The sequence below is a fragment of the Brassica napus genome, chromosome C7 (assembly GCF_020379485.1).
Source record: "Brassica napus cultivar Da-Ae chromosome C7, Da-Ae, whole genome shotgun sequence".
In the NCBI taxonomy this organism is placed as follows: Eukaryota; Viridiplantae; Streptophyta; class Magnoliopsida; order Brassicales; family Brassicaceae; genus Brassica; species Brassica napus.
The window spans coordinates 11,654,523-11,681,804 of NC_063450.1; the positions used below are offsets into that span (position 1 = coordinate 11,654,523).

The following is a 27,282-nucleotide window of genomic DNA, read 5'->3' on the forward strand; positions in this document are numbered from 1 at the left end:
CTAGAACACGCCTCTACTATCTTGAATTCTTGACACACCTTTTTGATTAACTTACCGTGGGGAAGAGCATTGTCGTCTTTCTTTGGTACCAAAAGGCATGACGAAATCCATTTATGTTCCTTCGTGTTTAGATCGCTAATATGAACCTCTCTAGAGGGTAGTCCACTAATTCTCCCAACAAGTTACTTTGGATATTTCTGATTTTTCTTTTGACTGATCCCTATAGATTTCACCTTGTTACTTGCACGCCATATGTTCGATAGAATGCGTAATAGAGTACACAAAACAAAGAAGAAACATCAATGGAGTCACACCACAACGCAATCAATGATCATAAATCATACTTAAGTTAACAAAAGAAGAACATCAATGGCGTCACTAGAGTCTTAATCATGCATCATAACAATAACACCATCCGTAATTATACCCAAAAAAAACAGACTACCAATTTAAGACTCATCGCTACTTTCACGATCTTCCTTACCATTTCCCCAAAACCCATCTCCCAGTTCACAAATTTTTTTCCAAACATCATCTTCCACTGGAACAACAGACAACCTCGGCTGTCTAAACAAAACAAAATCCTTAATCCCTTTGTCTCCTTTCATCTCCTTCAAATCGACAAATCTCCTCATCTCTCCAACAGCTTTGACGTCAACCACTCCTTCTCCGTCATCATCATCTGCGTACCATTCACGAACCACCTCCACCACACCCACAACGCATCTCGATTTCGTACCGGAATGGTAGAAGAAACAGAGGTCGCCTGAAGCCATGGACTTGAGATTCTTCTGGGCTTGTTTGCTCTTGACCCCGTCCCATTTGCTGATGCCGCCGTTCGCGTCTTGGTCTGACCATGACCACTCGCTTGGCTCTGTTTTCAGAAGCCAGTATCGCTTCGCTTTCCCCATCTTTAGATATTTTTGTTTTCTTTGCTTTCTTCTCAGTCGACTCACCGGGGCCTCTTGCGTGAAATTGGGAAACTATATGTACATTGTAACAATTTTAAAGATAAAATAGATTTTGGATCGGCCCGGTTGGGCGGATCCAATGTTATTTTGTTTCAAATAAATCGTAGATTTTGATACGCGCAACCGCGCGAATGTTTGTTTTCATTTTTCTATATATAAATTATTGTTTTAGAACATAAGTGGTGTATATTTTTAACATTGATGATATACTTAAATTTTTATATAACTATTTCAAATACAATAATTTTATAATTTATATGTTATAATTAATCAATTGTTTAAAACCGTATGTATTTGTCACTTCTTATTATACACTACAAGAAAACACAAGTTTAGCGAGGAAATTTAACGAGAAAAAATAATCTTCGTAAGTTTACGTCGACTTTACGAGGAACTTACGAGAAAATATAAAATTAGCGTTATTTCTTCGTAAAATAACGACAAAATGATTTCGTCGTAAAGTCGATGTAATATCACGTGGCTTTTACGAGGAAATACGATTTCCTCGTAAACTCGACATAAATGTAGCGTGTACTTTACGAGGAAATATTTTACGTGTACTTAGCGAGGAAATTTTGAATCCACCAACTTTGTAGTTGTAACACGTTTTTTTCGGCCACCTAACTAAATTTCGTCGTAAATTCCTAAGAAAATTATAATTACCAGAATCAAAAATTTCCTATAAATATGGACATTTGAACATCAATTTAAACACACCAACAAGAAAAAAAAAACGTGAAAGAAAAAAAAAGTGTCGGGCTCCGAGAATATTTTTGAGTTGCGGAGGTGGATGTATATGCATAGAGATGCTAACGGGAGAGTGACGAAAGAATACCTTGCGGGGCTGGAGACATTTATGCATCAAGCAGATTCCACACCGCTCGCCCAAAAAAGTGGTAAGATGTTTTGTCCTTGTAGGAAATGCAACAATTCGAAATTGGCAAATCGTGAAAATGTTTGGAAGCATTTAATAAATAGGGGTTTCACGCCAAATTACTATATCTGGTTTCAACATGGAGAATGTTATAATTATGATCAGAATAAAGCTAATAGTAGTAATAGCAATTTTCAGGAAGAACCAGTTGATCATCATTTGCATAATGAACATAGTTCCCATAAGGAAGAGCAGATGGTAGATTATGATAGGGTTCATGATATGGTAGCTGATGCATTCGTAGCTCATGATGAAGATGAAGAACCTGATATAGATGAAAAAAAGTTTTATGAAATGTTAAATGCGGCGAATCAGCCACTTTACAGTGGTTGTAGAGAATGTATCTCTAAATTGTCGTTGGCTGCTAGAATGATGAATATTAAAACTGATCACAATCTACCTGAAAGTTGCATGAATGAATGGGCAGACTTGTTTAAAGAGTATTTGTCAGAAGATAATGTGTCTGCTGATTCTTATTATGAGATTCAGAAACTGGTTTATAGTCTTGGGTTGCCTTCGGAGATGATAGATGTTTGCATCGACAACTGCATGATCTACTGGGGAGATGATGAGAAGTTAGAAGAATGTCGATTCTGCAAGAAGCCACGATTCAAGCCGCAAGGACGGGGACGTAATAGGGTATCGTACCAAAGGATGTGGTACCTATCAATTACAGACAAATTGAAAAGATTGTACCAATCAGAGCAGGCTGCTGGAAAGATGAGATGGCATGCCGAGCATACTCAGACGGATGGTGAGATGACTCATCCATCAGATGCAAGAGTCTGGAAACATTTTAACAAAGTACATCCGGATTTCGCTAGCAATAGCCAGAATGTGTATCTTGGATTATGCACAGATGAATTTAGTCCATTCGGAATGTCAGGGAGACAATATTCATTGTGGTCAGTCTTTCTTACGCTATACAACCTGCCACCGTAGATGTGCATGCAACGGGAGTTGCTATTCTTGACCATATTAATACCTGGTCCGAACCATCCAAAAAGGTCTCTGGATGTTTTCCTACAACCACTGATAAAAGAGTTGAATGATTTGTGGTCAACAGGGGTGAGGACATATGACTGCTCAACGAAGACAAATTTTACGATGCGAGCGATGCTTTTGTGGACCATAAGTGACTTTCCTGCCTATGGGATGTTGTCTGGATGGACTACACATGGGAGATTAGCTTGTCCATTTTGTAATGGAATGACAGATGCATTTCAACTAAAGAATGGTAGGAAGATAAGTTGGTTCGATTGTCACCGTCGATTTCTTCCCATTGGCCATCCGTACCGAAGAAACAAGAATTTGTTTCGGCACAAAAGGGTTGTGAGAGACACTGCTCCTCCATATCTAACTAGAGAACAAATTGAAGCGCAAATCGACTACTATGGAGCTAATGAAATAGTTCGTTGTGGTGGTAATTGGCATGTCCCTCGTAATATGCCTGATTCTTACGGTGTTCATCACAGCTGGCACAAGAAGAGTATATTTTGAAAGTTGCCATATTGGAAGGATATTCTTCTGCGGCACAACCTCGATGTGATGCATATAAAGAAGAATTTCTTTGAGAACATCATGAATACAATATTGAATGTCCCAGGGAAGACAAAAGGCAACGTAAAATCGAGGTTGGACTTGCCGGATATTTGCTCAAGAAGTGAGTTACATATAAAAAGCAATGGACACGTTCCCGTTCTGATATTCAGATTGTCTTCAGAAAAAAAGTCGGTGTTGTTCAACTGGGTGGCATCAGAAGTGAAGTTCCCCGATGGGTATGTTTCAAATCTCTCTAGATGTGTTGAAAATGGTCAAAAGTTCTCCGGGATGAAGAGTCATGATTGTCATGTGTTTATGCAACGACTACTTCCCTTTGCATTTGCAGAGCTACTTCCAACGAACGTACATGAAGCACTTGCAGGTAGTATATTATAACGAAGTAATTTTATAATGGTTTAGTTTGCAATAATATATGACTAATATAATGTGTTTAATTTTTTTTGGAATATACAAGGCATTAGAGCATTTTTCAGGGATCTGAGCACACACACTCTGAAAGAAGAAGTCGTGAAACAACTTCAACAAAACATTCCCATCTTATTGTGCAACTTGGAGAAGATATTTTTTCCGGGATTTTTTGACGTCATGGAGCATCTAGCTGTCCACCTCCCATATGAGGCATTGCTTCGTGGACCTGTACATTACGGATGGATGTATCAGTATGAGCGAGCCATGAAATATTTGAAGGGAAAAGTAAAGAACCTCGCAAAAGTTGAAGGTTCAATAATTGCTGGAAGTTTGACGGAAGAAACTTCTCACTTCACATCGTACTACTTTGCGTCAAAAGTACGTACCCGGAAAAGAGCTTCAAGAAGATATGATGATGGTGGTGTCGCACCAACATATGCAGTTGTTGGTGTTCCAGACATCTTTAGCCAGATTGGGTGACTCGGTGGGAAATTAAAAGAGGTTTGGTGGTCGAGTGAAGAAGACGCTCATAGTGCACACACCTATATTGTACTCAATTGCGAGGATCCATTGATGCGTTATTTTGAAAGGTAACATATATGGACACTTCTAAACACATATAAGTATAAATTATATAATTGCCAAAATTAATTAATATAAAATGTGATTTTACAGCTTATTTGTTTCTCAAGTCGAAGAAACATTCCCAGATATATCATCAAGTGACGTAGACAAAAGGAAAGATCAACACTTTATTAAGTGGTTGAAGAATCAATTATGAACTCAAACTCTTAATTGGTTCAGGTCGATCAAACTCTTTTTTTATACATGACCTGTATTTCAACGTTCTCTTTATTTTTGCAGGTTAATTATGACGACGATGCAGATTATCCTAAGTGGTTACACGAAGTAATTCAATCTCCATTTGTAAAGGTCACCACATCACAGATGTATTTCACACGAGGTTATACTTTTCACACATATGAGTATGGTAGACAGCAGGCGACCAGTAACTAATATGTGTGAAAGGGGAAACATATTTCTACGGGATCTTGACGGAGATTATTGAAGTCGAATTCCCAGGGATATTGAAGCTGAAATGCGTCCTCTTCAAATATGAATGGTTCGACCCCGTCGTCAACAGAGGTGTTCGGTTTAAGAAATTTGGTGTAGTTGATGTCAATGGTGGATGAAGGTACAACAAATTCTTTTTTTGCCATACATGAGTAAAATAAATTAATTTCTACGTTTTCTTTATTTTAATTTGCAGGTACAACAAATTCGAGCATTTCATCTTAGCTTCACAAGCAGACCAAGTTAGCTTCTTTCCATACCCTCGGATGAGAGAATCGGGAATAAATTGGTTAGCCGCGATCAAAGTTACACCTTGAGGACGAATCATCAGTGGAGAAGAACCACCATTGCAAGAAGAACAGATAAATGAAGTCGAGGAACCTGAACAAGAAATTGATGACATCCTTCTCATTGATCTGCATAATCATGAGTACGAAGATCTTACCGACGATGCCACAGACGAAGCTGTTGAAGACGAGTTTAATGAAAATGATGATGTTTCTAGTGATGACGAGAATGTTGATGTATCCGATTGATGTATTTGTTTTTAATAAGATTGATTTTCAGACTTAATGCATGTGATTTGATGGATTTAATCATGAAAAACTTTTTTATATAATTTGACTTTGTGTAAGGTAACAGGAGTTTGTATTAGAAATAAGAGATTGAGATTATAAGTTAAGGAATTGTGGTTTTAGAATTTGGGGTTTGGAATGGAAAGAGTAGTTTGAGGTTAAAGGGAAGATGGGTTTGAGGTTTGGAATATATGAAGTAGAAGATAAGGAAGATGGGGTTTGGGGTTTCGTATTTTAGGGATTTAAACATAATCGTCGTAATTTCCTCGTAAACTAACGAGGGAATAATGACGAAAAGAACGTGGGGCTAGTTAATTCCACGTAAGCACAATTCGTCGTAAAGACCTCGTAATAGGAAAACGCGGGCCTTGCTATTTCCTTGTAAATAATAACACCGGCCTTGCTATTTCCTCGTAAATGAACGACCAATAAAAAAGAAGAGAAGAAAGATACTGGAATCATAGGAGAGAAGAAACAAGGCGAGACCTGCGTAAGTCTAGCCTTGTCTACGCCCACATGTGTTCTCGTATCTTTCTCTCCTCCTTTTTTTTCAAATCTTTCTAATTTGAGAAGCAAACTGGTGAGTAATTATCTCTGATTTGAGAAACAAATCGGTGAGTTTATCTTTGATTTGAGAAGCAAACTGGTGTGTATTTATAGGAAATTTCGAAAGGTTTTACGACCAATTAGCTTCGTCTCCTACCTCGTAAATAAAAAAGCGGGTCTCGCTAATTCCTCGTAAGTGAACGAGGACATTACGAGGAAACCCAACACGGGTATCGTGAGTTCCTCATTAAAGGGAAGATGGGTTTCTGGTTTGGGATTTGGGGTTTCGGATTTTAGGGATTTAAACATAATCATCGCTATTTCCTCGTACGCTAACGAGGACCTTACGACGAATCCTAAAATAATCATCGTTAATTCAACGTAAGCATAATTCGTCGTAAAGACCTCGTAATACGAAAACGCGGGCCTTGCTAATTCCTCGTTAATCAACGAGGACGTTACGAGGAAAAAAAACACGGGCCTCGCTAGTTCCTCGTAAAATTACGAGGAAATTACGACGATTACTAATTTCTTATATATACACGCGAGCTTCGCTCTCCCATTTCCTCTCCACTTCCTCTCTCTTTCGTAGCTATGGTACATTCTCTCGCTATTTCCTCTCTAATTTGATTAGCTTAGGGTAGATTAGGTGGTTACTGTAGGGAATTTATATAGGTTTACTGATTTTATGTTAATTAGTGATGATTAGGTGGTTAATGTAGAGAATTTAGCTAGATTTTTAGAATTTGTTAATTACTGTAGATGTTAATTTTAAAAATTAATTTTTTTTTCCAGACGATTCGAAAGAACAGACTTACTCCCCACTACAGACAAATGTTCGGTGAGACTAGTAGTCGTTTAGACCCATCGTCTTCTTCACCTCTCGGTTGTTCTTCAGCTCCCGGTTGTTCGGGTCCGGAGACTGTCCCCGAGACTCAGCCTTCTCATAGAGTCTCTCGGTCGCCTTCTTCTAGTGCACCATCGGCTCCTCCTGTGCCTCCTCCGATGGCTCCTCCGATGCCCGCCAAGATTCATCCCGATTTGATGGTGCCTCTGAGTGCTCCTTACTCGCAGTACACTGTCGAGGACATTCTCGGTCAGCCAGGCAGAGAAGATTTACCAGTCATAGAACCCGACTGACCGAACAGAACTTTGTGGTATGTTACATTAATTATTATTTTTAATTCTTTTAAAATTCTTTTATAACATTAATAAATAATTTATACTTTAAATTTGTTTTTTTCAGGTTTGGGGTTGACGGATGTCTTGCATCGGACGTAACCGACACGATGAAAGGTTACTTCTCCATGCCACATCTGAACTGGAAAAAGACGCCGATCTACGTCAGAAAGACGTGGTTCAAAATTTACGCTGTAAGTTACTATTCATTAATTATATATACTTTAATTTTTTCATGATTTATATATATATATATATTTTAAACTAATTATTAATTTAATTTTTTTACATTAAAAATATCATTGGTCCATGGGGGTCAATGAGAGGGTGAAGAAAGCGTTTTACGCGAAGGCGATAGTTCGCTTGTTGGACACGATCTCCAACTGGAAGGGTGACTGGATCGTGAAGGGGTATGGGCGTGGCAAACCCGCTGAGCTCACCACGGATGTGTAGGATGACCTCATCCGTTATTGGCGGGATCCTGAGTCCATCAGAATCGCCCAGTCTTTCTCTGCCTCCCGTAACACGGTGGATGAGCACGGCCACGGGCCGATGCTTCACTCTACGGGCCAAAAACCCCAAGCCGGTGTCCGTTTGGAAATGGTAATTAAATATTTTATGTAATTAATTTTTTCATATATATATATATATATATATATGTATATTCTAACTTTCTTAAATGTTTTTAGGCCAAAGAGACGGGACAACTCCCGTCTCTTATGCAACTTTACGAGAGAACCCACAAGAATAAGGCGGGCCAATTTCTAGATGGCAAGTCCGAGCAAATCTTCAGCGACTTGGTTGCTCAGGTTGACGACCACCAGACCCAGCTGACCCAGCAGTCCACCGACGGATTACCCGTCACCTTATCCACAATTAAAGTGGATAAGATTTATGAGGAGGTAAATTTTTAAAAATTTTAATTTTTTTTATTATTCATTTAATTTAACTTTAAATTTTTACTAACAATATTTATTTTTTGTTTATAAAGTTGTCCCTAAGAAAAAGGGACGTACGTTGGGGATTGGTTCTGTCAACGATGTTTCGAGAGTGACATCGTCTTATGGTCAGACACGGGAAGATGAAGTGACTCAGCTGTGTAGAGAGTCCGAGCAGCTGCGTAGAGAGTCCGAGCAGCTGGGTGGACTCGAGGGCTTCTTGGAGGTTGTAGCGGCCAAAAATCCGGAATGAGAGTCCTTGTTGAGGAACATGCGACGATAAAATCCCATTCTAGGCTAGTCATCATCCGACACACATCCCGAGGCGGATGTAGAGAGGAGGAGTGATGAATTCTACCGGGCGATACCGGGCGATGAACGACTCTTCGTTCTTTTTTTTTCGGTTGTTGAATTATAAATTCAAAACTTATTTATATATAAAATATTTTGGTATTGATTTTTTTTTTTAAATTTTAATTTTATTAATAAATTAAATAATTTTAATTATTTTTGTAATTATATTTTTAAATTCTGTAAAATAAAAAAAAATGAAGTAAATTCGTAGCTAATTTACGACTTATTTACGTGGAAATTTTATGAGGAAATGACGAGGAAGGATAAACGAGTATGTTACGAGGAAACCTTTACGAAGAAATGACGATGAAAGATAAACGAGTATTTTACGAGGAAATACTTTCGAGGTATTTACGTGTGCTTAATGAGGAAATACTTTCGAGTTATTTACGTGTAGTTTACGAGAAACACCTTTCGAGGTATTTACGAGGAAATATAGCGACCTCCTTACGTGGAATATTTACGTGGTCTTTACGACGAAATACTCTACTTCGTCTTTGCTACAAAATCTTTTCCTCGCTAAGTTACAACGAATTGGCGAGGAAATATGCGTTACGACGAACGAGTAACGACGAAACGTGTTTCCTCGCTAATTCCTCGTAAAGCCTCTTTTACGACGAACTCACGAGGAATACCGCCGACGTTAAACTATTGTTTTCTTGTAGTGATATATTTATCTTATTGTATTTGCATTTAGTTACTACGCAAATTTATATATTTATGAGAAAACATATTTAAAAATTATTTTGTATTTAATTTATGCTAAATTCTCATCCGTCTTTTAAAGCTGGATTTCTTTTGACTAATATTTTTTATGATTATTCATTTTAGATAATATATTATTGTATATACAAAAATCTAATATATGTTAAATTTTAGACATGTATTATATAGTTTGCTAATTTTAAGCCGTTCTATCATCATATTATATTTTAAAAATAAATAATTTATATTTATGAAAATAAAATTTATAAATTTATCAATTGAATATAATTTTATCATATTTATTTAAGTATAATAATTGTATTTTAACATGATCATGACTATAAAGTAGATAAAATAGGATATAATTTATTTATTTTTCATTTTATAAACGATAACTTAAAATACATTAAGTTATTGTTAAAATATTTTTACACAGATTTATTAGAATTTTTAAAATATAATATATAAATATGTATTATATTTAAAATAAAAATATATTATGATTAAAGTAGTTACAAAGATTTTATATTATTAGTTTTAAAGAAATACATGTTGATTTTTATACATCTATTATATAGTTTGCTAATGTTAATCCATCTTACCAACATATTAGATTTTATTTTTGAACATATATTTTTAATACTTACGAAAATAAAATACATAAATTTATAAATTTAATATAATTTTATTATATTTAGCTCAATATAATAATTTCTTTTAATATGATTGATTATGATTATATAATAGATAAAATATTATAGAATTTTTAATTTTTCATTTGATAAACGATAACTGAATATATTAATGTATAATAATTTTTAAAACTAATTTCAAAGTTAGTGAAAATATTTAAATATAATTTCGAAAATGAAGATCTTGTAAAAATCTTTTAAAACAGATTTGTTAGAATTTTAAAATAAATATATTTATATTTAAAATGAAAAGATATCAAAAGATATTATGATTAAAATATTTTAAAGATTTTATGTATTATTAGTATTAATAAAATACATTTAATAAAATTTCTAATGATGGTCTAAATTAAAAAATCACACATGAAAGAAGTCATGACTTCTATTTTAATATATAAGATGAATAGATTATATATATGTATATTATAATATTATAGATATAAATATTTACCATATTACATAGTACCTCCATTCTGGAAAGTAGGACGTTTTGGGTTTTTTCTTTGTTCCACGAAGAAAGATTTTGTATAATATCATTAATGCTTTTTCTGTAAAAATCAACTCAGTCAATTGGCATTTGATATTTTCCATGACTTACTTAAATGTTTTTTAGATAAAGATAAATATTTTTGGTAACGTTAAATTCTTGATCAACTTCTTTTTATTTTTAAGTTTTTTTTTTTCAAAAGCACAGAGAAAAAACAGAAGTAGATGGAAGAAAAAAATTTAATAAAACTGAGGAAGAGGTTTGACTCCACTCTAAGAAATTTGCTTTGCAAAAAAAAAAAATCAGATTTGGCTCCATATTTGAATCATTTTACGAAATGGTAATGGTTTCTATCAGGCCTGGGCACATGTCAAGTACCCGGCATTTTTTAGATACTTGTTACCCGACTTGGTTTGTTCAAGTAGTTGTATTTGTTATCTGTATTTGACTTGTTCTGAACGAATACTCGCTGTATCAAGTATTTGCAAATTCTTTTAATACTTGTAAATTACTTGATTTTGTTTATTACTTGATTTTATGTTTTCCTTGATTTGATTTGATACTTGATCTTTTCAATTACTTAACCTATTTTCCTTGACTATTTGAAGTTAAAACACAGAGTTTTACCTTTACGGCTATGTATATAAACGTCAGATTTCCGTTGGGCTAAATCAGTTAGTACTAACCCAATAATTTAGTAATGTTGGGTATTGATATTTAAACACACAATTCTTTTAGTTTTGAAAAACATATAATACATCAAATTTTAATTAACTAATAAACTAGATATCAAATATTTAATAAACTAAATAATATATAACAAGTAAAGGAATAACTAGAGGATACAAAGTAACAAACCAAATAGCTAAAAATAAAAATATAGTTGTTACTTGACTTGTACTTATGAGTAATAGAATTCGTTTACTTATTACTCGACTTAACTATAGCAAATACTTGTTTTTTCAAACCGAGCCGAGTCAAGTAGCATCTATAAACTGGGTATTAAGTAATAGTGTCCAGGCCTAGTTTCTATTAAGTTACATTCATTTTGTAAGGAATAAAAATATTTTAGAAAAAGTGTGTAAAATGATTTAAATGCAACCACAAACAGGTAAGAAAAACATATTTGACAATTCTAGGTGTAGAAATAAACGAAACATTAATAAAAAATGCTTAGAAAATTTGTAAGATAGGTGTATTCAATTCCTTTGGTTGTTTGTTTATATGTATGTATATGTACTTTTCAAAAATTTGTAATCTAATCTATTAAAACAACATATATGAACATATATATAGAATTTATTATATATATTAATTGTTATAATGGTGAAACTTTAATTTTATGTTTCGTATGGTGTAAGTAACATGAATCCATTTTGGTATATGTATATATATTAATGTATAATGAACTGAAACTACATCTAATCTATTCATAGATAATATTAGTTAGAGAATTTATAAGTTGATAAATGGGCCTTTATCTAGTCTATTAACATAACTTCGGGGATTAAATTGATAAGATATATTTTAAGTAAATTATTGGGCCTATTTAAAAAGTTAGAAAAACAATAAAAACAAACCCATCGGCTGGCCTAACTGATTTTTAGGGAAAATAAATTTAACTAGACCCTGATCAGCGCGGATATGAATTTTCGGTTTTTAGTTATTTATTTAACTAAATGATGTATTTGTAATATTTGATGTATTATATTCACCAAGTAAATAATTTTTTGGCATCTTAAACCATCTATTTATGATGAATATTCGATATCATATACAAAATTAAACAAATAGACGTAATTAGAGAATTGTAGACGATAAATAAAAACAATGGTTATTAATGTCAAATATGAAGAAATATTATATCATGACTTAATATGGCATAAAAGATTATAAATTAGTTATACATGTTTAAAGAAAATAAAATGATTTTTAAGCTTCTATGAAAAATTTAACATATAAAAAGGGTGATGAATTAGTCATCAAATTGTAAATAATTTCATAATTTTGTTAATAATAAATTATTTATAGTCTTTGTTTTTCGTCAAGATAATTATTAAATGTCCATAACATTAATATGTTAAAAGTCCATATTACGAAAGCCCATGTTGTAACCGTTTTTTCCGGGAAGTGTAACAAAAAAAATTACCTTTAACTCTTCGTTTTGTTTAAGTTCTGTGTTGGTAAAAGATTAAAAAAAATCTCTCTATCTTTTTCAATGTTCAATTTGAAGCTTATTATGCGAAAATCATACACAAATATAGGCAACTGGTTGGAATCTCTATATCTTTATATTCTTATAAATTTTAAATTTATTGTTTCCTCTTCTGCATGCAAATCAATTACCGAAGTAATAGATCAATTGGTTGGAATCAAATCTATTCTTATAATTAGTGTAATTATGGTTACAGTTTCTATATTTAATAGGTACATTAAAGATACGACATTGAAAATATTCTGTTTTGATTAATAGAAGATATTGGATTTTGAGTTTGTATTTATTGATTTGTTTTTTTATAAAGCTTTGAAAATCAGTGGGATTATTGGTTGGTTGATACATCCTATAAAGAAAACGAAAACTATAGGTGGTTTGACTATTGTACATCGATCGATGCATGATGTAAGTTGACTATATAAAACTTGAGCATGATCATTTCAAACTAAAGTATAGGTAGGTTATATGCATTTGTTATATTGTAGTTAATATATTTTAAATATTACATAAGTCAAGTGATTCACGTTTTCGTAAAAATAAAATTCAAGTTCATTATTGGGTTGTACTCGTCCGTAATAAGCTACGTTAAATATGATGTATTTTTAGGTTCATTTAATGACATCAAGTTTAAATTTCATTAAGGAAAACTCATTAATTTAACTGGAAAAGACAAGCATTAAAATATGTAAGTTCATTTAATGACATTAAGTTTAAATTTGATTAAGGAAAACTCATTAATTTAACTGGAAAAGACAAGCATTGAAATAGGTAGTTTAATTTAATTCTCAGTGGCATGAAAATGTAAATAAGTTGGAAAACTTAGGAGGATTTTTTAACGGGTACTTCTCTTTTAATAATATAGATTTGGTATGCAGCAAGATATGACTTCGTGTATCCATTCACATGATTTTAGGTTCATTTGGTTTTGTAGTCGTAGAATTATTCGACAGGGTTTGTTAATTCATAAAACGACTATGTTTTATGCCCAGTGGCATAAAATGGTAAATACTAAGAAAAATTAAGGATTAAGTATTATGTGTACTTCTGTTTTAATAGATTAGAAATTTAAAAATATTATTTTTATCGTTTTTTTGTCATCAACATAAACATATTCAATTAAGACTATCCAAACCACACTAGTAATTCAGCATCCATATAAACGACGAAAGACGGTCGGTTTCTTGTACTATGCGCCAGACTGTCAGCTCTTGTATTTAGCGTTCTTGATACATGGATGATCTCCGAGTGATTAAAACTCTCCTTCAAGTGTTGAATATATTCTAGATAAGATGCAAATGCATGTCATTTCGCTGGTTCCGAATCTATTTTCACCAATTGAGAATAATCTGTTGCAAATGTCACATGAAACTGTCGTAAATTCCTCATTCTTTCCATTGCTCAGATAAGGGCTTCTATCTCTTAACGAAGAGGAAAGAAACTGGCTCTCGTATTCCTTGCTCCCATCAATCCGTCGAAACTTTCTAAAGTACTGTACCAACCATTTTCTGAGAAAAGGTCCTCGTCTTTCCAAGATCCATCCGTAAAGCACCAACGACCCGATATGTTAACCAACGAGCCTTAATCCAAATCTTTGATTCAGTTTCTACCAATTAGAGAATATCTCTGAGATCAGTATTGATATTACTGAAAACCATATTATTTCTATTTTTTTAGATGTACCATAAAATCCAAGCAAACTGATGACTAGCCTCTGACGGAGTTAAAACTAAAAATATTCTTTTTATCTATTAAAACTGAAGTCATAATTTTTTTTATAAGTGATTTATAAACAGGGCATTCTTCAGAAAATCATGACTTAAAATAGATTTATCATTTAATATCTAATAAAGTAATGAGAATATCTATTGCATCATTAATAAATTAATTGATAAATTCCTTTGAATAATCCTAATTTTTTTTAATTACAAATATAGTTCTCAAAAGTCAAAATTACTAATATGTTTCATTAAATAGGTAAATAAATATTTAAATTCATATAGTTAATTAATCTAGACTTTGAGTTTAAATTTGAGGGGTAGAGTTTTCAGAGAATTGGGTTAACATTTAAAAAACAAATAAATAATTACTAATTTTAAAAATAGTTTCAACAAGAATTTTCTGATTTTAAAATAAAAAATTTCATTTTTTTGAAAAAACTAATTTGAAAAATAAAAAAAAGTAAAAAGTTTAAATTTAAAAAAGTATTATTCAAAAATAATAAAAAATAATTTTTCTTTTATTTATTTATTTATTTAAATAATTATGTATATTTGAATATTTATAAAATAAAGGTAGAAGAGGATTTCACCTCTTTAATAAAAAATCTTTTGATCATTTTATTCGTTTGGAGGCTCTTTCGATGAAAATACTTAGGGTCATGTGCGAGAGAATTGCCCTAATAAATTACTAATCTGCTCTACCAAAATAAAATATTTCTCTTATACGACTTGTACCGTTTGTATACTTTACTAATCGGACATACTGATTATTAATAACATAGATTATCATTTCTGAACCATGAATAAATAGACATTCGAATATATTTTCTTAGTAATACTTAATTACTTATACAAACCATACACTATAGAATCCAATTATTAACGAATATAACATAATAACAGGTATATATAACACAATACATAAATCAAAGATTTATACAACTGGCATTAATAATCTATATTTATCTCTAAGATTCGTATCAATGGCAAATCATTTGACATGTATATTCGTGAATCTTCTTAGTTACTCGAAAAACTTACCATTTCTTGTTATTAATTTGTAGCAGCATTGTATTATATGACACGCCCATAAAACCAAACCTGCTAAGGTAATTGAAAAAAAACTAAACCAGTTAAATAAATATGCTAGATAAACTACATTGAACCAAATATACAACAAAAATTGGTTACACAGTATATGAATATTCTAAGAACCCTTGTAAACTGTTTATACGAGTTATAATTACATGTTTGATATCCTAGATCCAGCGCTCTTCCCATCTGTTTAGAAAACGATATATTTTCTTTGTTTTAATCTACTGCTTTCGTACTATTGATCTAGCATAATCAGAACTGACAATCTATTGTGTGATCCACATTCCACGTGGATTCGATTCCCAAATACTACATCGATCTCTTAATTAAAAGAGGTGTGGGGGTAATTTGAACATATCAAAACCTTAATATTCATTTACAGGAAAACAATTTTTTTCAAACCAAAGTCAAGATGGAAGCAGTAATACAACCGTAAGCTCACTGAGAATACAATGTTTTAACAAAGTTGATTCTCTTTCTAGAACCATCACATATGCCCAGATTCCTAACTTCTTACTTATGTAAAGAGCAAGAAGAGGTTCAAAAGAAGAAAAAAGATTTAGCGTTGGTAGAAATAACTATGCTCCGTATAAGCAAGAAGATGCTTATTATTTACGTGTGTTGGTGAACATTGTCAAAGGCCGTACAAGTTATGATGATATAATGACATTTGAAGATGTTGTTTATGCTGGCTACAAAGAAGCAAGTTTTGTTCGGGGGTTGTTAGATTGATGATCAAGAGTGCACTGATGATATAGTAAGGAGAAGTTACCAAAGCTCAGAAACTTATCTACAACAAGTGTTTATTATGATGCTCATGAATGATAGTTTAGCTATGGCAGAAAATGTTTGAGAAAAAACTTGGGAGTATCTTTCTAAAGATATTAAGCATAACCAAAGAAAATATTTCAATAGCCAGGTTTACTTTGATTTGTTATATGAGAAATTATTAGAATGTTATGGAAAATTTAGGATATGACTTTAACATACATTTTTTTATAAATTACTAGAATGTTTGTATACCCCTAGTAAATTACAATTAAGACCCTTAATTAGTTTTTTTGTTAATTGAAATTATGTTAAAACAATAAATCCAGGTAGACAATTAATATATCCACGTCAGAAGATAATAACCGTCTCCTTTCACGTTAAAAAAGGGATAATCAAATGTCTTCTTAATCACAAATACATAACTTTTTTCTTCGTCGAACTCTCGAACGAACTAACCCTAACCGTCGACATTGTGTTTACTGCCTCTGAACTAACTGTCTTGTCTTCTCTGATAACGTCGTCACCGAAATCGTCTTCGGCGCAATCGTTTCTACGAAATCGTCTTCGGCGCAATCGTATCTATGAAATCGTCTTCTCCGGTAAGTTGGGACTGAGTTATATATTATGTTGCGGCTGAGTGATATATTATGTTTCGACTGAGTTATACATTTTGTTGCGGCTGAGTTATATATTATGTTGCGACTGAGTGATATATTATGTTTCGACTTATTTATATATTTTTGTTGGGGCTGAGTTATATATTATGTTGTGGCTGAGTTACTTTTATGTTGCGGCTGAGTTATATATACTAGTACGGCTGAGTTATATATTATGTTGTGGCTGAGTTATTTTTATGTTGGGGCTGAGTTATATATTATGTTGTGGCTGACTTATATTTATGTTGGTGATGAGTTATATATTATGTTGTAGCTGAGTTATATATACTAGTACGGCTGAGTTATATATTATGTTGTGGCTGAGTTATTTTATGTTGGGACTGAATTATATATTATATTGTCGCTTATTTATTTTTTGGTTATATGATCAGATGTATGTTTCTGAAGCTCAATCACAGGATTATCCTCCAAGGCTTTACCCTGAAGGGTCTTCTAATCTAGAAGGTAAAAATATTAATCACAGTTTCCATTTAGGAGAATTCCATCACGTTAGAGAAGCAATAGGACGTGATGTGTTGGAACAGGAGAAGTCTCCTATTGGAGTAATTGCTAAGCTAGCTGCACGCAAAAGCGTGTGGTCTGGTAAGACCATACATTATCTACTATGTAGACAACTGCAAAAGGAGATTTGGAGTCTCGTTGTTGATCAACCCATCAGGTTTTGCTTACACGAGTTTGGCGAGATCACTGGGCTAAACACAGATCTAGTGCCAACATAAAGTTTTGAACCTGACCAATACAAAGCGTTTTCGGAGGAGTTCAATCTGCCTCTTGGGATGGGACCCAAGTTAGATGAACTGAAGCCAGCATTAGAGGTCTGTCAGTCTTGGAGTTTTGGAAAGCGTAAATGGTTGGGGTTGTTACTTCTTCAAGCCACGAGACTTTATGCTTTGCATCATAATTCTAGGATACCATTTGAAAGTGCAAAAAGAGTATTCGACAATGAAGCCATGATGTTGTATCCATGGGGTCGGACTGCATATGAAGTTCTTGTTGACTCCATTAAAATGTTGGATCCACAAGGAGGGTCATACACAATAAGCGGCATGAAGGACGTGTTAATGGGTTGGGTGTATGAATCTGTCACTTGCTTTGAAGAGCAATTTGGGAGAGTGGTCAATAGTGAAGACATTCCGCTTTTGCGATGGGGTGGAAAGCGTACCCGTGCAAGTTTTACTAAATTGTCCTCTGAGGAGATCAAAGATCATGGCGAGGTAAGGTTTAACGCTGATTTATGAGTTATTTGGTGGCTGAGCTATGAGTATATGATCGTCGAGTTATTATTTTGTAGTAGGCTGAGTCGTTTTTGATAGATGAGTTATTAAGTAATTGGTGGCTGAGTTTTGAGTTGTTAGATGGCTGAATTATTAAGAAATTTGTGGCTGAGTTATGAGTTATTTGATGGCTGAATTATTAAGTAATTGGTGGCTGAGTTATGAGTTATTTGATGGCTGAATTATTATAATTGATGCTGAGTTACGTGTTATGGTGGCTGAGTTATGAGTTAATATTGCAGGTGCGTGTGAGGAAAATGATTATGAAGGACTCAGTTGAAGAGATGTTTTCTCAATGGATGAGTGAAGATGACGACCCACAACTCATTAACTTGATAACATACACACATGGAGGTATATTTGTTAGAGGTTTTTGGGAAGTGCAGGGGAAGGAGAAGAAGAGAAAAATGAAGGGTGGAGTTTTGTAAGAAACTGAGCCACCCACTAAGAAGCATAAGAAAGAAGTTAAGAAACATAAGAAAGTGAACACCAGTGAGGTTGAAGCTTCTGCAACCGGAAATGGTTCTAACGAGGAGGAAAGGGAAGACTTGGGGAACAATGGGGGCCCTGATGACCATAATGAGTACTCTGGATCATATGCCCCGAAAATTTGATCTATATGAAGGTCGATTTGAAACGATTTGACTTTCGGTTTGATTTTTACGAAGCCCGGAACACGCCAAATATGGATTAGAAGACCATTGATGATATAGTGAAAGCTTCAGTCGATGAGCGTCTTAAACATCTGGGGGTAGGGGAAAGTGCCAAAAACTCTGATAATCTCTCAAAAGGTCTCGAACAATCTTTAGAGTTGATATCACCGCAGTCGAATACACAACAGAAATCTGTCAATATTCCAACGTTAGCTAAGCCCATGGGTAAGGGTTTGGGGAGAAAAATAAATTGGCAGAGGATCTTGATAAGGCTTCAGAGGTGAAAAAGACTTTGGTTGATGAGTTTGGTAGTGCCATTGCAACACGTGCTAAATCTGCTGCAACACCTGCTAAAGCTGCTGCAACACCTGAGGCTAAAGTTGCTGCAACAGCTGATAAAGATGCTGCTCTTGATTCAATTATTGTTTCTCCTGCTAAAGGTGCTAAGGATGCTAAGGCTGGTAAGGAAGGAGGCCGCATGGGCAATCCAAAACAGAAGGATGATGAGGCTGTGTTAACAAAGAAGGAGGCCGCTGCTAAGAAGAGGGAAGAGGCTGCGTTAAAGAGGAAGGGGGCGACTGAGAAAAAAAACATGATGAGTTAAAGAAGCAAGAAGCCGCTGCTAAGAAGAAGGAGGCTGAGTTAAAGAAGTAAAAGGTGGCTGAGATAAAGGAGGGCCTTGCTCCAACTGTCACTCCACCGCGTGCCAATTGTATAAGAGTAAAGATTAAGACGCCGAGTGGGGACAGTAGCATTGCGGAAGTGACCGACGAAATTCTCGCGGCACATAACGAATTGTTGCCGGAGTCTGATGTCGAGGAAGAGGAACTGATTAGATATGCCAGAATAAAAGATTACCAGGAGAGAAGTGTTCAATTATCTCCACAGGGGTGTGCATTGATGGACGTTTCTTCAGCACCAGTTTTTCCTTACATTGGAGACAATGGAACGACGTGCATGAGGAAGAAGTTTGAGCCTTCATCAGTAATATATGATCCTCTAGCACCTGTTGATCAAGCGAAATTGGAAAAACTTATGCAACACATTAAAGCCATTCCACCCAAACAACCAGCACCAGCAACTAAAGACCTATTATAAGAACAACTGACTATGAGGATGACTTCTACAGCATACTCATCACTGAAAGTCTATATTACAGCTGAGTTATATTATTTTACGGCTGAGTTATATATTCAATTACAGCTGAGTTATATTATGGCTGAATTATATATTCTATTATGGCTGATTATATATTCTTTTATGGCTGAGTTATATATTATATTACAGCTGAGTTATATATTATTTGATGACTTAGTTAATCTTCATTATGTAGCATGTCGCTGCGTATATGAAAGTCCTCGTTGGAAGGTCCATGCGAGATCCCAACCCTTTCTGGTCCAAGCGCATTGCCTTTATTCACCCTTGGTTCTTCACTGTATGGGTTCACGATTACAAGCAGTTCAAGATAAAACCTACTCTGATGAAGTTCAAAGGCACTGGTTATGAATATTTAGCAAATGGTAATATTCCCGATGAATGTCAAACAAACTTGAAGTGGTTTGAAGATGTGGATCACTTGTACGGAGTGCTTCAAGTTAGTGGCGATCACTGGGTGGCGTTTCACGTGGATCTGAAGAAGGAGAAGATTGATGGCTACGATCCAATCATTGGACATGTAGCACCCGAAAGTGAGAATAGGATGATAAATTCATTTAGGCCGCTAACACAAATGCTCCCTGTGATGTTGTATGATATTATTCCTGCCAATCTCCGAAAACCTAGTAAAAAGCAGTTCGCGTTCAGAAGGAGGAAAGACAAAAAATATTCCACAAAAAACCCAAATTGGCGATTGTGAGGGTGTATTCGTTGAATTTTGTCGAATGTTTAGCGCTTGGGGTAACTTTTGATGAGATAAACGATAAAAATATTCAAGGTTTACGGGTGAAGATGGCAGCAGAAATCCTCGATGAAGGAGGAAATACTGTGCTTAACAGTGTTGGAGGAAAAAAAATAACTTTGTGTTGTATTTGACTTTCGCTTATAAATCTCAGTATTATCTCTCATATATTTGAGCCGTGTTGTATATGTGTAACTCAGCCATACCTCAAACATACCCTAAAGTCGGAAAATGCTTATATAACTCAACCATAATGGTAAATATAACTCGGTCGTATCGTGGGGTGATAACTCAACCATACCTCAACAAAACCCTAAAGTCGAAAAATGCTTATATAACTCAGTCATAATGGTAAATATAACTCAGCCGTATCGTGGGGTGATAACTCAGCCATACCTCAACCAAACCCTAAAATCGAAAAATGAAATTGAAATAATTTATAAAGTTATACTGAAGCTCCAATTATCAGTTTGAAGTGAATATATAATCAACTGAATGTGTCTCCTTTATTGAATTTACAAGTTTAGAATCAATCATGATCTTTAGGTATAAATTGTATTACATTTAGATATAAGATGTGAAGTTTTAACCAAAGTAAACCATATACTATATACTTTCAACTGAATTTGTGCTCTTATATTTCCTAGTGGTAATAGAACTAAAAATCCTAATCCTAAATCCTAAATAACTATCCCTAAACCCTAAATAATTAACCTAAACCCTAAACCCCAAATAATAAGCCAGCCGTAAATGTTTAATAACTCAGCCGTAAAGTGGAACTTACTCATGTCTTTTCGTATTCTGGGCGGGAAAAAGATCTTGAGAAATCTGATTAAGTTAATCTCGCGACGTATGACTTCTATATCTCTCTATATATAGTTCCCTTTTCTCACACCTTCTTTCTTTAGAAAAAAGGGAAAATATGTTGATTGTCCCTGGTTGGTCATTAAAGTTTGCCAGCAGTGTGAATGCCAGTCTTTTTTTTTGTTTGTTTGTCGTCTTCCCATCTAGGCTAGATCAAGTGGAGAACAGACGAGCCGATTCTCCGAAAAGCATCTCCATCTGTCCGGGTCTGATCTATATGGGAGAAAATATAATCTCTGGTCCTTGCATCTTTCGCTAACGCGTCTGCCCGGCCATTCCGACACCGAGGAATATGAGATAATCTCACATCCTCGAAGTCATCCTGTAACCACTGGAACTCTTCAATCTCTGTCGCGAATGCTGGCCAGTCCATCGGGTTTGTAGTCATGTCGACTAAGTCCGAGCAATCTGTCTCGAACCGTACTGAAGTGATCCTTCTTTCTCTCATACATGCGGCTGCCCAAAGTAATCCTTCCATCTCAGCATGCAAAGCTGTGAATGCCAGTTTAAGCACTGCAAATCGAGAGAACCTCCTAGTTCTAGACCCGGGTCCGGGTGTCTGCATTGATAAAACCTCTGTTATGTGGTTTAGATTTTTTACATGAACTTTCGCAGGCGATCCCAGAGATTCTTCGAAAAGGATGGGTTCATGAGTGGCCGACATACCGCTTCATTCCCGCTCATTTTAAGGAACGCTGGTTTCTTATACTCGTTGTAAGCACCGGTTAGGTGTAATTTGTTATATTTTTTGCCAACAACACTAATATTCGTTGTCTTCTTTTAGCGAAAAAACACGTGGGATCCGAGGCATAATTTTCTAGTCTGGACACATTTTAATCTCGTGGCCAGAATGCTATTTCGAGATCAAATGCGGTGGTTGAAGAGGTGTTGGGCGCATGGTGGCGAGAAGCCTGAGTGGATGTTAACTAGAGTTTGGCTTGCTCTTGTAGACATTTTTGAAGAGTTTGAACCTGATAATTTTGGTTTATGAATGTAATTCGACATGTCTATTTTGTATTTCTCTTATATTATGTCGTATAGCTCAGCCATAACGTTAATGTAACTTATCCGTAAATGTTAATATAACTCAGCCGTATATGTTAATATAACTTAGCCATAAATGTTTAGATAACTCATCCACCATGTTTATATAACTCAGCCAAACGTTTATATAACTCAGCCATAACGTTTATATAACTCAGCCGTAAATGTTTATATAACTCAGCCGTAAAAACATATAACTCAGCCATAACATTTATATAACTCAGTCGTAAATGTTAATATAACTCAGTCGTAACGTTAATATAACTCAGCCATAACGTTTACATAACTAAATATTATAATAATGGGATGTTTCGTCTTTCTTGATTTGACCGTGTTGTCCACATGGCGCATCAAGTGTGTGGAAAAAATGGTTCAAACCTAATATCGAGGCCTTTATAATATCGAGACGATAATACCTTATAATTTTAAATAACTCTGCCTCAATGTTTACGGTAACTCAGCCGTGAAAGTTTATATAACTCAGCCCATTGTTTAATCAACCTATAATATAACTTAGCCATTTTATATTTTAATAATGGAATGTTTCGTCTTTCTTGATATGACTGAGTTGTCATTTAATTATGGCGCTTCAAATATGCGGTAAATACGGATCAAACCAAATATTGAGGCCTTTATAATACCGGGACGATAATACTTTATAAATTTTATTTTATTTTGTCTTAATTTTAAAATAAACGTAGGAATTTGTGGTATTTTCTAACATTACAAAGAAAATGTTTTTTTCATCATGAGTCTTAGGTAACTACAGGCGACGTAGGAATGTGGAAAGAGAAACGCCGAAACAGTGTTGGTTTGGTGAACCCGCTAAAATATTTACATCTGGATCAGATACAAATCCCGGAAGATTGTACTATTGCTGTGCAAAAGGATATAATTAGATTTTTTTATTTATTTATCATGTTCTGAATGTGATACTCAGATCTGGTTATGTTGGTGAAATCAGAGACATTTATTCAAATGGACGGATAAGTGTTTGATGGAAGAGGTAGATGTTGGGGTCAAAAATGGTTATTTTGAAATCAACGGCTATGATTATTTCTTCTTCACGGATTTCTCACAAAACATTCACTGAAAGAAAGATCGGAAGTGAACGAACGAGCGAATTCCGGACAAAAGCCACTCGCCGGAGAGCTGAACCATCACGCGGGTCAGCTCGCCGGCAAGCTCAACCATCACGCCGGCGAGCTGAACCGTCATGTGGTTGTGCTCCCCGGCGAGTTCGGCCATCACGCGAGTCGGCTCGCCCGGCGAGCTCGACCTGATCCCGGCATGTCCGGCTTACTTCGACTCCCGTATCTTCCGTATAGCTGTGATATCCGACCTTCGGGACCATATACTTCTTGTTTCGTTTTGATTAAAGTTATTCTCGAAGTTTTATGACTAAAACCGAGAAATCATATAAACGCCAAAAGGCCTAAGAACGGTCCGCAAGGATCCAAACTGGTCTAGAGGCCCATCTACGCTCTCAGAAGGGATTCGAGCCCATAAAAGTTATGACGGTTTGTCCTAACTCGCAGAAATACGATAAATGCTAAGTTTCCAAAGATAAATGTAAAGATTCGAGGATAACTATCAAGATCTATGAAAAATGGAATATTCCCAAAAGAGATAGACTTGGGCCTGAAGGCGAAGGATGGGCCACCGACCTAGAGCGACTATATAAAGAGAGCAGGAGCAGAAGAAAAAGGGATCCGAGAATTTAGACTTAGAGAACTCCTGCTAGCTTAGAGAACTTAGGGCTTAGGTGGTTAGACTAGCACGGCAAGGCTTAGGACGTCTTGGCCGCATCTTGTCCTGTTGTTCCGATAGTTAGCATATCTCTACTCCTTTCGGAGAAATCTTGTATTCATACTATTCAATAAAACGCCTCTGAGCGATTATCTAACTTTTTATCGTTCTAAAGTGATTACGCAGAGAATTCGGACCTTCAAGGAAAAATGGGTTCACTCGGTTTTCCTCTATTATTATTTATTATAATCGACGGTGTGAATTTCGGTTCCCACAGTTTGGCGCTAGAAGCAGGGGGGATGACGAATTCTCTAACTCAAAAATCACTAAACGATAAAAGACACAGGATGTCCGCTCCAGCAGCTAACTATGTCGTTTCTTTCAATGACCGGGCAACGGCCGATCAGGCCAAACCCCACAACGATCTCCTTGTCATCGAGCTGACGATCCAGGACATCGACGTAGCGAGAGTGTTGGTCGACACCGGATACTCGGCCAATATTATCCACAAAAGTACCCTCGAAAGAATGGAGATCGATCTGTGCGCCGTTACGGAAAGACCCAGCCCGATATTCGGACTCTCGGGAAATGCTACTATGACTTTCGGCTCGATCGACCTCGTTGTTAAAGCCGGGAGCATCATCAAAGTCACAGAATTCTTAGTCATCGACCGCCCAACATCGTACAACGCGATCGTCGGTACTCCATGGCTGAATTCAATGCGAGCGATCCCTTCGACATTCCATCTGTGCCTTAAGTTTCCAACCCCTCGTGGAGTCGAAACTATACAAGGAGACCGCAGGATGTCGCAAGTATGTTTCGCCGCCGAGTTAAAAAGAAAGAACTTTGCGATTGAAACTTCCCATAAAAAGAAAAGAAAGCTGACTCGCGATGAGAACGCCCCGGAATGAGACTCGGAAGTCTTCTAGCAATCTCAAAGGGCCGAAGCCCTAGAAGGGAAGCGCAAACTGACTTGCGAACCGGTAATTTTGATCTGCCTCGACGAATCCTCTCCGGAACGATGCGTCGAGATTGGAGCCAACCTCTGCGAGCCACTAAAGACAGAGCTCATCGCCTGTCTCAAAAAGAACCCCAATGCGTTCGCTTGGGCTGCGGAAGATATGCCAGGGATCGATATCGGCATAACGTGTCATGAGCTTAACATCGATCCGACCTATAGACCCGTCAAACAAAAAAGGCAAAAGCTAGGACCGGAGCGTGCCACCGCGGTAAATGAGGAAGTCGAAAGACTCCTGAAGGTCGGATCAATAACAGAAGTTAGGTATCCAAACTGGCTCGCTAACCCGGTCGTGGTCAAAAAGAAAAATGGTAAATGGCGAGTATGCGTCGATTTCACCGATCTCAACAAGGCCTGTCCAAAGGATTGATTCCCACTCCCGCACATCGACCGACTGGTCGAAGCAACAGCAGGGAACAAAATCTTATCATTTATGGATGCCTTCTCCGGGTACAATCAGATCATGATGAATCCCACGATCGTGAGAAAACTGCGTTCATCACCGATCGGGGAACATATTGCTACAAGTAATGCCTTTCGGTCTCAAGAATGCAGGCGCCACTTACCAGCGACTTGTCAATCGAATTTTCTCCGAACAGCTCGGCAAGACTATGGAGGTATACATCGATGACATGCTCGTAAAGTCTCTTGACGAGCACGACCACGTCTCCCATTTGGAGGAGTGCTTTGCAAGACCTAACGCCCACAACATGAAACTGAACCCTGCAAAGCGTAGATTCGCGGTGGCATCAGGAGAATTTCTCGGGTACCTAGTCACGTGTCGTGGGATCGAAGCCAATCCTAAGCAGATAAATGCGTTAATAGAGATGGTCTCGCCAAAGACGAAACGGGAAGTCCAAAGGCTAACCGGAAGAGTCGCGGCCTTGAACCGTTTCACCTCGCGCTCGACGGATAAGTGTCTTCCTTTCTACGACACGCTGAAAGGGAATAAGAAGTTCGAAAGGTCGGAGGAATGTGAGAAAGCTTTCCAACAGCTAAAACGTTACCTGGCCACTCCTCCCGTCCTCGCAAAACCAGTGGAGGGAGAACCATTGTTCCTGTACATCGTAATCTCCACAACAGCGGTAAGCGGCGTTTTGATTAGAGAGGAACGCGGTGAGCAAAAACCAATCTTCTACATAAGCAAAACGTTACTGGACGCTGAGACCCGGTATCCCCTGATGGAGAAACTAGCATTCGCAGTTGTGACATCGGCAAAGAAACTCCGGCCGTACTTTCAGTCGCATACCATAATAATCCTCACCACCTTCCCCCTGCGAACGATCTTGCACAGTCCGAGTCAGTCAGGACGACTCGCAAAATGGGCAATCGAACTAAGCGAGTACGACGTGGAGTACCGCCCAAGAACCTGCGCAAAATCTCAAGTACTAGCGGACTTCTTGGTAGAATTGCCCACGGGGGATATGACAAACACGGAACCGGACTCAACCTGGATCCTTCACGTCGACGGATCATCGTCCAAACAAAGATCCGGGATCGGAATCCGGCTCACGTCTCCGACCGGCGAAGTCTTGGAACAGTCGTTCCGATTGGAATTCTATGCGTCGAACAACGTGGCCGAATATGAAGCACTCGTCGCAGGACTACGGTTAGCCCATGGGCTTAAGATCCGCAACATTCACGCTTACTGTGACTCTCAGTTAGTCGCAAATCAGTACAGCGGAGAATACGAAGCGAGGGACGAAAGAATGGATGCATATCTAAAACTCATCCAAGACCTCTCCCGAGACTTTAACCACTTCGCCCTCACTAGGATTCCTCGCTCGGAAAACACTCAGGCGGATGCCTTGGCCGCACTCGCATCAAGTTCGGATTCTGGACTAAGACGAGTAATCCCCGTCGAGTTCATCGAACACCCAA

At 36.2% G+C, this 27,282-nt stretch overlaps 3 protein-coding genes across 3 annotated transcripts; 2 read left to right on the plus strand and 1 right to left on the minus strand.

Annotated features, from left to right (window-relative positions):
• Positions 1–328: 328 nt before the first annotated feature.
• On the minus strand, positions 329–1,008 carry LOC106374583 (thymocyte nuclear protein 1). The gene has a single exon (XM_013814580.3). It carries the CDS (start codon positions 909–911, stop codon positions 450–452), a length of 462 nt encoding a protein of 153 aa, XP_013670034.1. The 5' UTR covers positions 912–1,008; the 3' UTR covers positions 329–449.
• Positions 1,009–17,273: 16,265 nt separating this feature from the next.
• Positions 17,274–19,433, plus strand: LOC106373372. Its single transcript, XM_013813553.1, has 4 exons — positions 17,274–17,484; positions 17,647–18,116; positions 18,419–18,530; positions 19,087–19,433. Exons 1-4 carry the CDS (start codon positions 17,274–17,276, stop codon positions 19,431–19,433), a joined length of 1,140 nt encoding a protein of 379 aa, XP_013669007.1.
• A 5,297-nt stretch (positions 19,434–24,730) lies between these two features.
• On the plus strand, positions 24,731–25,771 carry LOC125590413. Its single transcript, XM_048763976.1, has 2 exons — positions 24,731–25,195; positions 25,313–25,771. Exons 1-2 carry the CDS (start codon positions 24,731–24,733, stop codon positions 25,769–25,771), a joined length of 924 nt encoding a protein of 307 aa, XP_048619933.1.
• The last annotated feature ends 1,511 nt before the right edge of the window (positions 25,772–27,282 follow it).

Coding starts and splice junctions, on each gene's coding strand:
- LOC106374583 (XM_013814580.3), bottom strand. CDS start 911: ATGGGGAAAGCGAAGCGATACTGGCTTCTGAAAACAGAGCCAAGCGAG.
- LOC106373372 (XM_013813553.1), top strand. CDS start 17,274: ATGTATGTTTCTGAAGCTCAATCACAGGATTATCCTCCAAGGCTTTAC. Junction 17,485..17,646: donor ACGCAAAAGCGTGTGGTCTG/GTAAGACCATAC, acceptor ACCAATACAAAG/CGTTTTCGGAGGAGTTCAAT. Junction 18,531..19,086: donor GATAACATACACACATGGAG/GTATATTTGTTA, acceptor ATAAATTGGCAG/AGGATCTTGATAAGGCTTCA.
- LOC125590413 (XM_048763976.1), top strand. CDS start 24,731: ATGTCCGCTCCAGCAGCTAACTATGTCGTTTCTTTCAATGACCGGGCA. Junction 25,196..25,312: donor GAGACCGCAGGATGTCGCAA/GTATGTTTCGCC, acceptor GAAGTCTTCTAG/CAATCTCAAAGGGCCGAAGC.